Raw genomic sequence first — 19266 nt, 5'->3', positions numbered from 1 at the left:
AGCTGCACTGCTGTCTGTCTGAGCTGTGGCAGGAAGCCTGCAGGTGACAGCTGCTGGTCACCTTCACCTTCACTCTGGACCCCAAAAAGTCAAAGTCCGCTCCCAAGATTTCTGTCAGAGCTTTCAGTATTATCTGAAGCTCTCTGTTGGTGGTAGGAGGCTTTAGTTTAGTTTAGTTTACCTCAGCTCAGCTCAGCTCAGCTTAGCTAAGCTTAGCTTAGTTTATTGTGCATATAAACTGAACTAATCAGGATACAAGTGCAGTCAATAGAAAAGACGACCAACAAACACACAGCACTAACATTATATAAAAACACAGGAAAGACAAACCCGCATCGACAGAAAAAACAGAAAATTCCGGTGGAATAAGTAGATGTGTACAACCACAGAAACATCTCACCGTGAGGTTCAACATGCAATGACACATTTTCTATACTGTGACCTAAAAGCTGTGAAAGAAGATAACGACTTCAGCACTGCCTCTGAATGTGATTTTGAATTGGTGTCTTGTTGTATGACAGAAAGGTAAATGAAAGTTGATTTAGTTGAATGAATGAATGTCTGGTGATAAACGAGACATTTACTCCATCTACTGAGCTCAGCTGTGGAAGCACTGAGGTTAGAGTCATTAGATAAGATATGGAGGGGGGGATCTCAGGTTGTCTCATCTCTGCAGGTACACACACACACACACACACACACACACACACACACACACCATAGACGGTCCCAATAGAAATAAGAAAACACACACTGGTTTTGCTTGCCAACATAATAGATGAGTAAATGTTAATTTCTCTTGTGAAATGCGTCTTCACTTTAACCTTCTACATGAAAACAATAACCACCAGTACATTTTAACGATTCCATGGTACCTTCTGAAATCCATTTTCCATCTGTGCCTCATCAGCAATGAATTATTTATCAGACTTTTATTTAAGAGAAGCAGTGACGCCACTACATCAGTCAGAGAATGAGGAAAATGGACTTCTGGATGGCTTCATCAGACCGTTTTAAGATTTAACTGTCATCTCATTTAACCACTCGCCTTTTTTAACAGGGAAACAGTTAAGCAAGAGAGCCCAAAAAGAAAACCCTTTGTTGGAAAACACAATATGCAAGTATCCAATGTTACTGAATCCCTCACAGCCGTCTTTTCTAGCGTTTTCTGTGCAGCTTGTAGTGCAGATGGATGCCTAACAGCATAGAGACCAGCATAGAGTGACATACAGTCGCTGCTGTTCCTTCTGCTCTTGTTACTAATTCAGTGTATGTTCAGGTCTGACTCAACAGGTTCTTTATCCAGTCAGGTCTCTAAACACTGTACATGAAGTTCTCTTTGATTTGTGTGGTTGTTTAATGAAACTGTCTCTTTGCTTCAACTGCCTAACAAACAAACTAACAGAGTCTTTGTGCAGATGAAAATGTGACAATAAACTGAGCTGCACACCTTTGGAGGAGATCTGGATTACAGTCTGGCTGACTGAACCTCAGCAGGGATGCTGATGCTCTAACCAGAGCATTCACACCCAAAGCCTCTCTCTAGACAACTAGCTTGTGTGCAGTATTTTCTATCAGTCTACAAAAACTCTGTAATCAAATCGTAATTTCATTGAGTGGCTTGTAGTTGTGAAATTGGCTGCCATCACAGGATGTTCCCTCAGAATCCAGAGTGAATCTTTTTTCCATTTTACAAAGGTTCGATTGCAATTTTTGTCTTTAATAAAGTGTAGAGTGAGCAGCCCCGGCCCCTCCACCACCTGCTGTAACCTTGTGTGAACACCGCTGCCCCAGGGTCAGGAGGCCCTGAGGGTTGGGCCTTCCTAAGTGCCAGCTGGACTCCTCTGGTCCCTGCTACGCTCATGTGCCTCCGCTGTAGCTGATGTTGTTGCAGAGATGGTGAGATGGACAGGAGAGACAACTAACTAACTGATTCATTTCTTTTTCAAGGGAAGACCAGAGGAGCCTTCTCTTTGCCCAAAGGAGCTCGAAATGTGTTTTTAAATGAAACGGAAGACTCTAGAAATGTACTTGGTGAGTCACTGTAGGTTTGTGAGTGGTGGACATCACTGACAGAAGGCCACTTTGCTGCCCTGTAGTCTGAAGAGCTGTTATCATTCCTCATTGAAACCTGGCTGAAGGCTCTTTGCATTCACATCCTGTCTGCATATCATCAGTCTTCCTTTCATGACCATTAGTATAATAGCAGGACAAGAATGCACTGATTCCTGTGGTGACGCAGCAGATGATGTGAATGATCAATGAAGGTTTTCCCTGCAGGTGTCTACAGCCAGGAAGAATGGAGATATCCAGCTTTTTCTTTTTTTTCTCGAACTTCCTCAAACATCTTTGTAGAGTAAAGTGAATCTTCTCGAGCATACGTGATGTCCACCTCCGCAAACGGGTAGATTATTTCTGTATCTGCTTAACTTACCTGTTTCTGTCTCATCCTTCCTAACCCCCCTGCTCTGCTGCTGCTGCTGCTGCTACAAACTTGGCAAAGGTTACCTTAAGATGTTTCTCATTCCTCCTGGAGCTAGACATGTGATCATCCAAGAACACGAGGCCTCCCCTCAAATTCTTGGTAAGTGTGAATTCCTGACACAAACTCTTGACCAAAAATAGCTCACCACCATCCTCATGGTCCCCCGGGAGACTAATGGGAACATATACAGTAAAATCACAGATTACAGGCTGTGCATCATTTATTCCTTGTCACCTCCCAGACTGAAGATGACTCTTCATATTGCTCATTCATTATTCAACACTCCATTAAAGAGACGTTTCTGGATTAGTCTGATCGCTCTCTCCTGCAAGAACAGTACTGGGTTCTTTTAGCCTATCATTTTTCTCCACCACACTGAGATGAATTCACAGTCAGAATTTGAAGGAATCAGCATTATTAATGACCAGGAACACAGAAACACTGAATAAGTCCATATGAAATACTTTCATATGGACTTATTCAACCTCTGCATGTTTGTTTCGAGAACATCACGACCAGTGGCACAGAGTCAGAGCAGAGAAAAAACAGCAGCAAATATCGGCATACAGTGAGTTCATGATCAAGTGACAAAGACTTCTAGTGGCTAAAGGAGTCATGATTGTTTTTCTCGGAGATGTAAGGAGGATGAGGTGACGTTACACTAACAACCCTTAAGAAGGTGTTTTAATAAAATCTCAGTTTAATGACCTGAAACAGAGTTTGCATGTGGATGAGAGGCCAGAGCGCAGGGGAAAAGGATCGTTATCAATATCAGTACGTGTGTGGACGAGGCCAAAGAAGATAACAAACATATTGTCCAATAATCAGATCCTACTGAAATGGATTCATTGGAGCACTTTGAAGAGAGAACTCAGTAACAGCTCATGCAGCCAGTGGGGGTCAGTCGGCAGTAAACACACTGGCAGTGGTAATGTTAGCTCAGCTTTACCCACCTCTCCTTTTACGTGAAACACCACTGTCCACTTCCTGTTTCCTACCGATCGTCAACACTGGCTTCTTCTAACGTTCCTCACCAAGTGGTTTCTATTTCTATCTTAATGAAGTCATTATTTTAAACTACGCAATCTTTTTATAACCAAACCTGGATGTTTTGGACAGTAAAGTGTTCAGAAGTGCAGGCCTTTATTAACTCTGCTTTTAGCTCTGGTTTGGTCTTCACCAAGTCCAAGAAAGGATCTGCTGTGCTGGGTTAATTTTTCATGGGTTTGACAGTTTATCCAATGTTAATGCAGCTTTAGATGAACAAAGACAAGCTTAGTGAGTCATTCATTCCCTGTAAACTGTAAAGACTTTGAAGGCATGAAACAGGTGGCTAACCTATGTGGTTTTGGTCCTGACAGTGGCCCGAGGGAAGCATGATTTATTCAGCGTCCGCCAGGTGAAACAGGTCAGCATCGATCCCTGCTGCCAGAGGCAGTGTGCTTGTCAAAGAGCTCTGTAACCTGAAATGACACTAATCACATTTATCTGACACTCCAGTCCTGTGAAGTAGTTGGAAGAAAGAAGTGAAGAAGTCCTTTGTAAGACAATGAACTGTTGTGTGGAGTAACGGACATATTCACATACATTGAAGGAACAAGAATGAAATGATTTAATGATATAAAACACTGAAGGAGTTCATTCATCAAAGAGGAATAATAAATAGAACAGAATCCACTGCTGTGAAAGTAGACTGACGGTCCACGTCTTAACTCAGAGACGTTCCCTCCTGAGCTGTTGGATTATGTTTGGCAATAAACCAGCTGAAACATGATGTTAAGTCCACAGATCTATGAAAGGATGCACACTGGCTTTTTAAAAGATTCAGTTTATTAACTTTGCCCTGCACTCCTTAGCTTCTGTTTCAAGGCCTTTCAAGCTTTCTGTTCTCACATGGCTCATGATGCAATTTATGGTTAATTTTACTTTAATCATTTTTTGTTTTGGTTTCACATTTATAGTAGTCGACCACCAATTTTTGCAAGGCCTGAATGAAAATTCCAGCTGACTTTAAAATGCTTCTAGCTTGCTTGTTTTTGTTGGAAAACATCCTGTTAAAGAGTCACTCAATGATCACTTTCTATTTGGCATACGTGGGAGTGATGTGTGACCTCTGAGATCTGAGAATATTATCTGATATACGACCTGACGGGGGGAGCCGCTGTGTCCCCCCCCTCTGTCGCCACCTTCGTTAATCCACTGCCAGAGCCGATCGATCTTCCTCCATTTGTCAGATATACATTAATCAACTTTAGCTTCATTCATGCAGGTAATTCCAAGGCGGGCTGGAGGGACGTGATGAAATAATATGTTTAGTGAAGTTATTTAGTTTGAGTCATTTTAGATTGTCTACAAACTGCAAATGATAAACTAGATATTCCTTTGTTAGTCCCACCCCAGTGGTGCAGCAGTAGTGTGCCGTTGGTTTTCGCTTGCTGCAGCGCTGTCCCCCACTGCTGACCCCCCCACCTGTCTTAAATGATCTGAAGCTTGACAAATGGACAATGTCCTGTGGACTGATACAGGGAAGTGTTTTCTGATCTGATGCCTCATCATTCTCCAAAAACGCTGTTCCATTTGTTCATTTGTTCACTAATCTGTGGTTCAGGGCCAAGTAGACAAACCACTTGGTGAGGCTTAGAGAAACAGCTTCAAAAAAGGACTTCATCGTCATAGTTACAAGAACAAACAGAAGTCCGATGTTTGGTTGACCCCTTGTCCACTCTCTACATCACCTGACTTCCTCCATTACTCCCGTTATGATGACAACGGCTGCTTGACATCTTCGTCACCTGAACATCAATGTGCTGTTTTTGGAGAATTTGGGAACTCATAATGTCTTTATTAGTGAAACATTAGTCATCAGTGGTGGAAAGTACATTTACTCAAGTACTGTACTTAGAATTACTTTTATTTGACTTTAGTGTTTTGATTTTATCAAGTCCATACTGGTGCTCCACGGCATGCTGAGATGACTGTTAGTGATTCGTGTAGAAACGCTCCACTCTGGAAGGAGCTGAGTCAGTGTGGATGTGAGAGTCCCTCAGGAGAGCGCTGAAGTGTGCCACATGAAATAGCCCCCATCATCAGCAGAGAGCACCATTCAGTGAGACATGTGATTGTCTTTATTCTGACCAAACCCTGCAGCAAGTCTCCATTTCAGAAGAGGGTTAAAAATACACAACCCCCACGAAACAGGTTTTCTAAACATTTCATCTGGATCTGATGCACGTCCCTTCCTCGGCCTGACCAAAGAACATCAGAATGATTCCTGTGCTGTAGTTCTGTAAACAGCATCCATCCTTCCTGTCGCCGTCATTATCTGTGAAATGACACAAGCTGATGGGTTATTTCAAGGTTTCCTACTTTTTCTTCCGCACTTCTGTCAATGTGTCAATACTTCATAGAAACTGTGGCAGCGCTGACCCACTAGATGATTACAAATGTAATCATCATCTAGAACTACACACGTTTTGACTGTAGGCAGACAGCCTGTTTCTAAAGTAGCCAGATGTGAGTTCAAGGTAAATATGTTGTAAGAATACAGAAGTGCTGCACACTCAAAACTCTATAATATATATAATATATTCATTCCAACATAGCAGCATTTTCTTCATGATGAGATGTAACAGTCATCTGACATTTATACTAACTAGAACAGGTGGTACAAAATCAAGTGCGAAAACATCAACAGGAAAAAATGTTGAATTTAAAGAAAGAATCCACAAAACACAAATCTATGTCTCTATATCAAAGATATAGATGCTCATTATTTTCAATGTGCTCCTGCACTCTGCATAGCTAATAAGGTGAGAAACATGACAAATGTAACAGGTGTGATTTTTAGACATCTATAAATGAGAGAAGTGCCAGGGGTCAGACACAATGTGACCTTTCAGCTCTGCTCTTTTGTAACTGATGGACTAAAATCATTTCAACTGTCAGCGGCTCATAACAAATGACTGATTACAGCAATCAAGAACCAGGCCACGGGGCATTACATCCTCAACGGAAAAGGGGAGGAGGTCAAGTCCAGAAGCTTCATCGACTTGGGTGTGGAGTGGCACTACATCATCGAAGACGGCGTGGAGACGCTGCACACTGACGGACCTCTGCATGACCCTGTGGTGGTTCTGGTAATAACACCTCCTTCTCTATCAAATCTTCTGTTTGAATTCATCTGAACAGCTATGTGCTTGGCAATCAGCGCTGCACCCAATTCAACCCCCCCGATCCCCAGTCTTCTCCTTGTCCATCTCTATCTGTTAGACTGGAATTAATACAGATATGAGGAGTGTGAGCATTTTCTAAGCCAGCAGTCAGCAGTAAATATGTCGATTTCTCTCGGGGGGGTGTAAGGAGTCTGAAGGCGTATTTATTTCTCTTGCTGAGACCTGAGTCACTGACTGAGGCGTGGGTCTGGGTCCTGACTGGGTCTCAGTCAATTGTCCTAGCTGTATTCTACCACTTTACTGCCTTCAGTGTCTGATGACAGGTCTGCAGGTAAAACTACCCCAAGCCTCACATTTATCGATAGGCCACCCAGAGCAGAGGTCCTTAATTAGACCCTCAAGGGCAAAATCAGTGATCCATCAGGGAGGAAGCAGAAAATGTCCTTTATATGATGTTACGTTTGAATTGGTTTATCACTGTTTGACTCTGAACAACATTGCATTTCCTGAACAGACTCATGTCTGAATGACAACAAAGCTTTAACAGTGAGTAAAACACCCACATTTTCAGATACAGGGCTATTAACCCTTTACAGGGCACACATTGAAATACGTAGAAATTCACAGTTTCAACCCTAGACCATCACTGGTGCTCATTACAAGACTTTTTTTTACTTTTGTGAGTTTTTCAGAATAAAATTCAGTGTTATAGTTTAAATCAAGGTCAGTGAAGTCACCATATATGGTTTCTTGCCGGTCTGTCATGTAGCCTGATTGTCGCTGATTGGCTTGGAGAAATCTGGTAGTTCTACTGCCTCATGGTGAGGCAAGGGGGGGCATTTTGACCTCCCACTTAAGTTACCAAATATGGTCCCTTGCCCGATAAAGTGTTAAACAGCTTTTAAAAAGCAGCTCCTCTGACTCAAACCTGCCCCCCCAGGTTCAGACTGGAGGTGCTAATAACACCAGCCAGTTACCAGTTACCAGTGGTTCTCATTATGGAGTAGAAACAGAACTACTCTCTTTGTCTCATATCGTGAAATCATTGTGATCTGATAAAGTCATGAAATGAGTCAGTTTCAGCTTTCATAGGATTTTTATTTTTGTTTTGTGTCTTTAATACATTTTCATTTTATGCCCATTCTTAATTTATTTCATGTAAGAATTGGCACCTATGTGGGGGTTGCACTCTCTGTATTATGACTGAGCAATAATAACATGGACGTGGACATTTTGCTTCAAACATACTGAGGAGAGCAGCACATCTGAAGGTAGAAGGTAATTTACAATCTTTCTGAGAAGCAATTTTACGAGAGGAGGACTGGACAAGTCATTTAAAAAATGGACGTGCCAGCTTGAGGTTTCAGAAAACACTTGAGGAGAAAGAAGCATCAATTCATTCTACTTTGATGAAACATTCAGATAATTATTCAAACAAAGAAAGTGAAGGATAAAAACAAATTCTAATTGTAGCGAGAAGATCTGTCTAAGACGGTCATTTCCCCAAAAGTTAGACTCATGAGGAATTCTTCATAAATCTCTACGTTATTTCTGATTAATAGTGAGTCATCTCAACTGTTGAATTTAATGTTTAATTACATTCCACCAGTTCCCATATTACTGATAATTCAATGATCAGTCATTAAAGACCTATGCTCTGTAGACCCTACGCCCCCACACAGGTGCATTACATTACACAGGTGCAATATGGGTGGTCAACCCGGTCAACTGGACTACCTCACACTGCATCCTTGCACATGCACACGTATTTATTTAGCTAAGCTAAATTCGGCTGCTTATTATGTTAGTTAGTTCTTTATATTTTGTTTTTCTTAGATGCTTATACTGCTCTCTTCTCACTTCTATTTTATATATTTATTGTGGCTCAAACCGGGACCTGAGAGCAAAATTTTGTACCATCTCATGTGTAAATGTGTGCTGGTATGACAATAAAGTTCCTTGAATCCTTGAAATTCTGTCATGAAAACAGATTGATTAAAATAGATCGTTTTTAGGGGGAGGAATATATCATGAAACATTTACTTTTTCATTAGATTTACATGAAATGAATCTAATAAACATGTTTTTCCTCAGCATGCAGTACAAAACTAATCTGAGACTCCAACCAGCTTTGTGGTTATCAAGCTGCTGCCATCTCATCAGTATGCATCTCTGATTTCATCATCTTTTCATGAGGTCTGTGTAGATGTGGCCAAACTGGCCAATTCAACAAAATGAGAGGAGGAGTTCCAAGAGAAGTGATCAGTCATTATCTAATTGGCCTTTCTGATGGACTCTATTATTATAGAAAAATCCTATCCACCATGACATAGGAGCTTGATTCAGTAATAGACAAACGTGAAGACTTGTTGATGATTCAACATAAAGATTTCTATTCTGGTCCTGGTCCTGTGATGTGTGTGTGTGTGTGTGTGTTAATCCCTCAGACCAGCACCTGTTTCCAGGTCTCTGTGTGTCCCTGTTATTCTGCCAGCACTTTCCGTTTGGAGTTGAACTCTCTAATCCACTCAGTGAAAGACAGCGTACGTGGTTGGGAGAACAGCCCCGCAGCAGCACATGAGATCAGGCCGAAGGCGAGTCTGTAGTCTGTCCAAAGATGGACTACAGACCCGTCTCCTGCCTGGACTCTCCTGTTGTCTGATAATTGCCGGCCCTGTCTGCAGTCGTGTTTAAGGAAAATGCTTGAGCAATTTTTCTCCTTGCTCTGCATTTATTAGACTTTGAGTATTTTAATGCAAATACGCTGCGTGGAGGTTGATGCTGTACTGGTAATCTGTTTAGTTTCATTCCTTTCTCCTTGTGACGTGCAGATCATACCCAAAGACAATGAAACGCGGTCCACTTTAATGTACAAGTACATCATCCATGAGGATTCAGTGCCTGTCAACAACAACAATGTGATCCAGGAGGACACGTATGAGTGGGCTCTGAAAAGCTGGTCTCCGTGTTCCAAGCCTTGTGCCGGAGGTAATGGATGCATTACCATCACATTAGAAAGAATAATACACAGCTCTCTGCTCTGACAAATATAATTATCTGAATATTATACTCACTGCTCCTGATTCATCATCCTTGTTTTTAAGTGTCATAAATTATACACTTCTATACACTTTTTGTTCCCGTCTTCTCCAGCTGGCGCTGAGTGTTTGTTTGAAGCTGCTGTACATCTCTTGAGCTAAACACCCATGGGTGCTGTGGGTTTTCAATCATATTTTACTCAGATTTCTCAATATATACAATATGCACTCCCCACCTCACAGGACAATGCACACGCACACACAGAACAGCAGACACAACCCGTCTCTACCACGTACACCCCCCTCTGATCCTTCACCAGCAGGAACCTCAACAATGCAACCTTGTAGGCACCAGTTAGATGAGGACCTAGAGTCCAGGAGGGCCTCTTTTTGAGAATCGAACATCCTGGAGTTTAAGGACTTATCAGACGGCAAAAGATCTGAGAAAGGATCTCACAGTTCTGGAAGTTATCACAGTGACAATTGTCTCAGCTTGAATCACTACGTTCATTAGAAACGGTTGAAATCCAGTGTTCACACTGTTCCCCAGCAGAAATGTGCTCCTGCATGTGTGTGTGTGTGATCAGCTAGCTGGACGAGTGGATGAGCGAGTGTTTCTCCTCGCGGCCGTCAACACGCAACAATGTTGATGAAGACTCCCGGCTGTGCTGACTGGCCGTTGTTATGGATTACTTTTATCTGTCACAGGGTTTCAGTACACCAAGTATGGATGTCGAAAGAAAGGGGACACAAAGATGCTCCATCGAGGCTACTGCGACGCCAGCAAGAAACCAAAACCCATCCGCAGAATGTGCAACCTCCAGGACTGCACTCAGCCTCAGTGAGTACACACCTCAGTGCCTCCCCCAGGAAAATACCCTGGACACTTTTTTACAAGCATTGATTTATTGCAAACTGGGACTGAGCTCCATTCTATTAAGATAAAAGGTTGAAGTGGCTTTTCTCACTATGGGCTGAATTTAAATGAGCCTCTAGTGATTGTGGTACAGTGGGAATGGAGTGAAAATAAGCCCCTAATGGCCACAAAAGTCAAGATGTGCTGTGTGAATGGTTGAAATAAGTGTTTTTGTCCCAACACTTCATGTTGTTGAAACAGAAACACCAGATAGAACATGGATTGGAAACACATTGTATTTCCTCCCCACTGGTAAAAGTAGGGTCAGAGGATTGAAACTTTCAAAAATCAATGGACATTATCTTTATTTTAGAGGTGTTTAGGAGAAGGTTTGACTTCTCATATAATTTTAGGACATAGTCAATGACTGGGTAGTAGATATACTATGTGTACATAATATATATAGTATATGTAGAGAGGTGGTATAAAATCCATAATTTGCAGTATTGATATACATAGTGAACCAGTAAATTTGGACAACAGGAATGTTGTTTTTTGCTAATTCAGCAGATTAAATACCTGACAAATCAAAGTCCTACTTTCCTGCTTTAGTTCTACTTGATGCTGATGCAACTTGCTGAGCCAGAAACTTGCTGGTCTGATTTTTTGTTGTCGACTTAATAACTGTAACTGTGCTTTATTTGTAGTGAAAAAGTCAAACTCTGTTTGGAGCTGTAGATATGTTTTGGAGAGCGATGGACATGAGCAGTTGGCATAACTATCACCTATCTCCTAGATGTTCTGTGACAGTTCTAGCTGTTGGGATCTGTCTTTTTTCTCAGCTGGGCTAGGGGAGGTATTATGTGCACTCTTAGATATGCTTTGAGAGTTTCCCACAAGGCTCCTGTGGTCACATCAGACGTGTCATTTGTTTCAAAAAAGAATAATGATGTGGTCTCAGGGAGTTTGTGAAGGACTCACCAGCTAAAAAATGTGAATTAAATCCCAGTGTTTCAAAGTTGGGCTGTTACTGGGAAAATGATATCTAAAGAAGTGGGAGCATTATCAGAAACCACTGCACTGTGATAGTCACATGAAGTAATCTGTTATCTATCTGTACTGGACACAATCAAAGGAAAATGGTCAAACTACAAGTAAAGAAGTGAGTAATTGCATTACTGAAAACAATTTGTTGTAACAAGAGAAAATCAAACCACACCAATATTTACAGCTTTTCCAGAGGAAGTAAGATGGGAGCGATTGGCTGAACTTTCCTTTGAGATGAATGAATGAATGAATGAAGAGTCATTTCATCTTGAAATGAATCACGCACAAGGACATCCGTCCATCCACTCTGGTTCAGATCACAACCCTAACCCTACATGTAAACTCGATTAAGGATTAATTCACATGTATGATGAAACACTGAAGAACATAAATTAAAATTAGTACTAAGGAGAAATTGAGTTAATGGTCTTAATGAAACTTAATGGAGTCATTCATTCAGTGCTCAGTAGTGTTTAAACCCTCAGAGACCTTGCTGGTCGGTAAATGTCCACAAAGCTTATGCAGGGACGATTTCACACTGTGTCCCTAAATCTGCTGCACTGAGTGCCTGAACATGTCCTTTCAGTTTGACTTGTTAGGAGAGCAATGACTTAAATCCCTCCAAATCATTTCCAAATGATGACAGCTGGCGAGAGGCCAGATGAGGTGAGTGAAAAACAGCCTCTGAACTATTTATAGATGCTGCGGTCGTAACGGTGTGAAATTAAAAGATTTGTGTGGAAATGAATGCGTTGGCAGAGGTGATGGAGTCTCAGTGCAGCACCATGACAGGGATGTCCTGCATGTTAAAGAACTGGTCAGAGAAAGCAGGATTTAAGCTGATTAGTGGAGGAGGCTATAAAACACCACGACGAGAGCAAAGTTTGATGGCAGCTGCCTTTAAAAAAAACTGCATCCAGAGTCATCCATCCACATGTCACTGCTGCATGAGACCGTTGGTCTTGGTTATCAGCCAACCTCCGTACTGGGACAATCGAGGACTTCACAGACCCCCCCACCATGGGCGGCCCTATGGAGCAAACAGTACTGCACCATTGACCTGTGTCAGCTTTTAATTCAATTCAATTCAATTCAATTCAATTCAATTCAATTTTATTTGTATAGCCCAATATCACAACAGAGTGTCTCATAGTGCTTTACAAAGTTCACTGAAATAAACAAGTGTAAGCGAACAAACAATCTAATAAAGAGTCCAGCAGTCGATGAGGCCAGTGGATCAGTCCGATGGATCAGTCCGAGGCATCACCTGCCCTTTATGACCCTCCTTCTTCGGGAAGGAAAAACTCAAAAAACCCAAAAACCCAGTGGGAAAAGAGAAACCTCTGGGAGCACCACAGTGAAGGTCCAAGCCATTAGATTTATTAAATAACAGTCAAGAGGCAGAGACACTAAATAAAACAGAATCCCCTGAAGGCAGCAGGACCTAGCAGTCCACAACCAAAGGCCTCAGAGCAAATGGAGCCTGGAGCCTTTATCCACTTCCATTCCTGGGCCTGATGCCTGTCATTCAGGGAATCAAGGCTAATCAGGTGTAGAAGAGCTGGGCGGAGCTACAGAGAGGCAAGGAAAAGGGACAAACAGCCCAGAGACACATGAATCTGTAACAATCGATCTATCAATCTTTATTTATATTGCGCCAATTCACAAGTGTTTTCTCAAGACGCTTTACGTAAAGAGCAGGTCAGACCAACCTCTTTAATTAAGAGAGAGACCCAACGATTCAGGAACAGTAACAGTAACATACACAGCAGTATGTGAAGGTTCCTCCGGCCGTCCTCTTCAGGTTTAAACCAAAGGAAACAGGAGAAACGACCCAGGACTACAGTGTGGCTGAAAAAGATAAGATTACAGCACTGATGATGTAGAGAAGTATCTCGAACAATAAGTCTCCAGCTAACTGCTGCTTCCTGTGTAGCCCCTGCTGGTAAAAGACTGATTACTGTGCAGTCCATTAAGAGTTTCTCGTAGTCACTCAAATGTGAAAAACTGGAGTAGAAACATGTTTAATCCTCTAACAACAAGCTACAACAGCTCAGATTTACTTTGACTCAGAATTTCAGGCCCTTGTTGTTCAGAGAACCCAGCAGCACTGAAAACGACATGCAGACGGGCTAATCAGTCTTAACAAGGTCTGTGACTGTTGTTTACTTCACGTACTGTCGTTTGATGCCAGTGTGGCCTCTAAATAAAGAGGTTTACATAGTCTGGATAAACTTCCGCCCCGTTTCAAAATGATGACTTGAGTATCTTGCACTGACGAGGTAGAAACTGTGTTTATTAGAGTCAGGTAGTAACAAACTGCTATTCTCCTTAAAGAGGATCATTGCCGATCAGCGCTTACAGCACCGGAGAGTTCCTTCAGTGACAGACTTCACCCTCTGTGGGAGAAGGAGCACTAAAGGAGCACGTGGGACAGTCTGACTGCCACACATGTATGCCCAAAATCTCATTCATCATTCACATCACAGAGAATATTTGATGTGAAGCAGTGTCTGATCATTTCTACCAGACAAACTGTGAATTAGGGTGAGGATCAACATGCTGTAGACAAAGGCTGGATAACCACCCTGCAGTTATGAGGCTGTATGAGGCCAGATACAGTCATCACACTGCAGCCTGGTTCGATGGTTTGAGTGGATACCAGCCACGAGTCTCTGTTGGGTCCAAAGTGCAGAATGATGAAGCACCGCACACATTTAGTCCTCGGCAGTGATGCATTGAGAGTTTTATGTCGGTCCTGCAAAACTAAAGACTTTGCATGTGTTAGTTTAGTGAACATTGAATCTGAGGAGTCAAGGGACTAATGAGAGGCTGTTTTTTACTCAGATAGATGAATGGATCTCCTGCCCCCACTGCTGCTTGGAAACTACGTCCAGGGCTCTTTCACTTGGAATGAAGTGTTTATGATTCATTATTGATTGATTCCTACAGGAGAAAACAAGTTCATTCACTATCAACATCTGTCAGACAGCACTGTTACTGCTGATACTGCAGTACAGACAGCACTGTTACTGCTGATACTGCAGTACAGACAGCACTGTTACTGCTGATACTGCAGTACAGACAGCACTGTTACTGCAGTACAGACAGCACCGTTACTGCTGATACTGCAGTACAGACAGCACTGTTACTGCTGATACTGCAGTACAGACAGCACTGTTACTGCTGATACTGCAGTACAGACAGCACCGTTACTGCTGATACTGCAGTACAGACAGCACTGTTACTGCAGTACAGACAGCACCGTTACTGCTGATACTGCAGTACAGACAGCACTGTTACTGCTGATACTGCAGTACAGACAGCACCGTTACTGCTGATACTGCAGTACAGACAGCACCGTTACTGCTGATACTGCAGTACAGACAGCACTGTTACTGCTGATACTGCAGTACAGACAGCACTGTTACTGCAGTACAGACAGCACCGTTACTGCTGATACTGCAGTACAGACAGCACTGTTACTGCTGATACTGCAGTACAGACAGCACTGTTACTGCAGTACAGACAGTACCGTTACTGCTGATACTGCAGTACAGACAGCACTGTTACTGCTGATACTGCAGTACAGACAGCACCGTTACTGCTGATACTGCAGTACAGACAGCACTGTTACTGCTGATACTGCAGTACAGACAGCACTGTTACTGCTGATACTGCAGTACAGACAGCACCGTTACTGCTGATACTGCAGTACAGACAGCACTGTTACTGCAGTACAGACAGCACCGTTACTGCTGATACTGCAGTACAGACAGCACTGTTACTGCTGATACTGCAGTACAGACAGCACCGTTACTGCTGATACTGCAGTACAGACAGCACTGTTACTGCTGATACTGCAGTACAGACAGCACTGTTACTGCAGTACAGACAGCACTGTTACTGCTGATACTGCAGTACAGACAGCACCGTTACTGCTGATACTGCAGTACAGACAGCACTGTTACTGCAGTACAGACAGCACTGTTACTGCTGATACTGCAGTACAGACAGCACTGTTACTGCTGATACTGCAGTACAGACAGCACCGTTACTGCTGATACTGCAGTACAGACAGCACTGTTACTGCTGATACTGCAGTACAGACAGCACTGTTACTGCAGTACAGACAGCGCCGTTACTGCTGATACTGCAGTACAGACAGCACTGTTACTGCAGTACAGACAGCGCCGTTACTACTGATACTGCAGTACAGACAGCACCATTACTGCTGATACTGCAGTACAGACAGCACTGTTACTGCAGTACAGACAGCACCGTTACTGCTGATACTGCAGTACAGACAGCACTGTTACTGCAGTACAGACAGCACCGTTACTGCTGATACTGCAGTACAGACAGCACTGTTACTGCAGTACAGACAGCACCGTTACTACTGATACTGCAGTACAGGCAGCACTGATACTGCTGATACTGCAGTACAGACAGCACTGATACTGCTGATACTGCAGTACAGACAGCACTGTTACTGCAGTACAGACAGCACCGTTACTGCTGATACTGCAGTACAGACAGCACTGTTACTGCAGTACAGACAGCACCGTTACTACTGATACTGCAGTACAGACAGCACTGTTACTGCAGTACAGACAGCACCGTTACTACTGATACTGCAGTACAGACAGCACTGATACTGCTGATACTGCAGTACAGACAGCACTGTTACTGCTGATACTGCAGTACAGACAGCACTGTTACTGCTGATACTGCATACTACAGGGAGCTAGGGATACTGCTCTTCTTCTCCTGTTTCTACTTTTACTACATTTTATGTATTTAAGTACTTTCACTTATAAAGAAGAATGACTTTTGCTTGTAATGGGGTATTTGGGGTATTTGGGGTAATTCTTGTATTGGTACCAAAGATCTAAATACTTATTCCCTCCCTCTCCCTCTGAAACGTGAAGCTTTTTGTTAAAAACTGGCTCTAAATGCTCTGTTATCTCTTCCAGGTGGATCTCGGAGGAATGGGAACACTGTACCAAAACCTGTGGCAGCCTGGGCTTCCAGATCCGCACCGTTCGCTGCGTGCAGTTCCTCCATGACGGCACCAACCGCTCGGTCCACAGCAAGTACTGCAGCGGGGAGAAGCCGGAGAGCCGGAGGCCCTGTAACAGAGTCCCATGTCCGGCCCAGTGGAGGACTGGAGCCTGGTCAGAGGTTCAGTATCTACGATATCGTGCTCGTTAGACTCTCAGGTCCTTTAGCCACTGATCCATCTGGTTTGACTCTTATGGTGCTTTTCCACTAGCACCTACCTGGCTCGACTCGGCTCGACTTGACTCGGTCTGTAGGGTTCTCCACCAGGTGATAGTTCCTGGTACCAGGTATTATTAGTTAGTACCTCCTCTGCCGGGGTTCCAAGCGAGCTGAGTGGAGCTGAAACTGTGACGTCACCAGACTGCAGGCCACCGATTGGCCGGGGAGCGACGTCACTGGATGAGTCATGAGAGCGATCAAAGCCTCCGTCTTTAAACCTGGAAACAGTTTTTATTATTCCTGTGAACGAGGTGAACGGATCCACACAAACCAAACGCTCCACGTCCTCAGTTGTGTTTGTGTTTGTGTCGCATACAAATGAACCACCGGAGCTTCAGGCCGCCTCGCTATGACGACCCCCCCACTTTGAGCCGGTACGCTACTGTAATGGAAACCAACCAAACCGAGTACAGTAGAGGAGAGTAGAGCTAAAACTGTGTGATGGAAAGGTGCCATTAGTGTCACCTCTTCTCCAGTGAACTACGTGTCCTGTAGGGTGGTGTTGGCACAGCAGCAGCCTGAATGTGCCGATGTGATGGTCATTTCTTAAGTTGATGAGACTAAAAATAAAACATGAGGCACCTGATATTTAATTATGAGCGGCGTCACATCTCGCCTGGAAACACGTCAGTTTTAGTTCCTCCGTTTCACCAAATGAGACCTTTGAAACCGCTGAAAAATCCAATAAATCAGGCGTCCAGCTGAGAGGTGGAGAGCAGAGACCAGCTAATGAGAAGAGATGCGATTCTTCATGCCAGTGGTTCATTTGTGTTCACATTTTAGACTGCAGGGCTTATCTCCATGCTGGATCTTGGCTCTTTATGTGTGTATGCATATCTGAGCTCTCGGTGACAGCAGTGTGGTATAACGACAAAATAACAGCAGTTTTACTTCCTTTGATAAATTGTGTTCTTATCTATTTGTCAGTTGATAGAAGGTCAGTGGCATACATTCTTAGTAATACATTTGACACTTTCTAGGGTTTTAAATTGATTCATTTATCTTGGATCATTCTCAGAAACTGTATTTGTATTAATGTTGATGATGCAGCAGTCACTTCATTTAAAGATGCAATGTGTAAGCCTTGGCCACCTGCTTCAAAACAACAGAGGGCAGCATTTCACTGCTGTCACACCCCACATCTCACTCCTCACTGCCACAGGCCTCAAGCAAACCAACCTCAGCCACACTGCAGGCCACTGCCAAGTGCTTCAGCAACCGCTGTTACTGATCGGGGTAACTTCAGTACGGGCTGAGGCTAGCTGGTTAGCATGCTAACTTCAGTAGAGATCTGTGCAACTCAGAACATGGACATTCTGGACACATCTAAACTAATGATTCTTCACATTATGTTGATATTGTTTATTTTCAATTGTTTTAAACTCAAATTCTGGCAATTTCTTACAGCATGTACCTTTTAAAGCAAACTGGCCCCTTTACATCCAGAGCTGAGCTTCTGTCTTCAGTTTTTCTTTGTTAATTTGTTGTGTAGATATCTCAGAAACTACTGACAATAACTTGTTAAAATTTGTGGAAGAGTTAAGTCACAAGAACCCACTCATGGTCCTGAAGCCTGATAGTTGTTTTGTACAAACCTGATAAACTGTGGCGATGCCCCCTCTAACAGACTCTGTAACCTGCTGTGAAGTCATTCTGATGCAAAGTAAAAACAACCACCACCAAAGGAAGCTTCCAGTTATCCAGGACACAATATGTTTGGGTAGTAAGTGGTGGATTCCATTCCTGGCACATTTCCTTCTGTGTTTCCAGGCTCCACACTGATAGTTCTGTCAGGTCAGCTGCGCAGTGAAACATTTTGTTTCGAGGTGAAGACTGAACTCCAAGTTGGCTTGTTATCACTCAGTTATCTTGACATTTGCTGCTCCTGTGTGACCTGCCTCCTCCCGGTGCTTGTCACTCATCCACAGTGCTCCGTGACCTGTGGAGAGGGGATGGAGAGGCGTCTGGTCACTTGCCGGATCGGAGAGCAGTGTAATGGAGAAAAACCTGAAACTGTGAGGCCGTGCAGACCAGGAACATGCCATGGTAAGCATGTCATTTCTTAAAAATGTTTACTGCCTTTTCAAGCCAACACTCATAACATGACAGAGTTTCTTTTCAATTGGATGAATCAACATTCAGCATGTTTTGCCTCCTTCAAAATATAAGCCGGTAAATATTGTGCACGTCATTAGTCTCAACACAATAAGCTGCAAAACACTTTTGTCGATTCCTTCCAAACACAGAACATGCATTATCCTGACCCTCCAGGCAGCCGTTGGTTTCCATTTCTTTAAAATCAATCACCAGATTCTTGAAGGTTGCTCAAGATGTTTAATTCATCACAGTGAAAATTAAGTCCATTTTCATTTGTTTTAACGTTCC

At 43.1% G+C, this 19266-nt stretch overlaps 1 protein-coding gene across 1 annotated transcript in view; it reads left to right on the top strand.

Moving 5' to 3' along the window:
- The window catches only part of adamts3 (ADAM metallopeptidase with thrombospondin type 1 motif, 3), a 116980-nt gene that overhangs the window by 96226 nt on the left and 1488 nt on the right, over positions 1-19266 (top strand). Inside the window, exons 18-23 of the mRNA XM_070833297.1 lie at positions 2504-2584; positions 6458-6621; positions 9489-9645; positions 10404-10536; positions 16575-16782; positions 18810-18927. Of these exons, the coding sequence (XP_070689398.1) occupies positions 2504-2584; positions 6458-6621; positions 9489-9645; positions 10404-10536; positions 16575-16782; positions 18810-18927 (861 nt within the window). The remainder of the gene's footprint in view (positions 1-2503; positions 2585-6457; positions 6622-9488; positions 9646-10403; positions 10537-16574; positions 16783-18809; positions 18928-19266) is intronic.

Source organism: Pempheris klunzingeri, chromosome 7 (genome assembly GCF_042242105.1).
Source record: "Pempheris klunzingeri isolate RE-2024b chromosome 7, fPemKlu1.hap1, whole genome shotgun sequence".
NCBI lineage: Eukaryota > Metazoa > Chordata > Actinopteri > Acropomatiformes > Pempheridae > Pempheris > Pempheris klunzingeri.
Note: the sequence above shows the minus strand (reverse complement) of the source record. Positions and strands in the feature narration are given on the sequence as shown.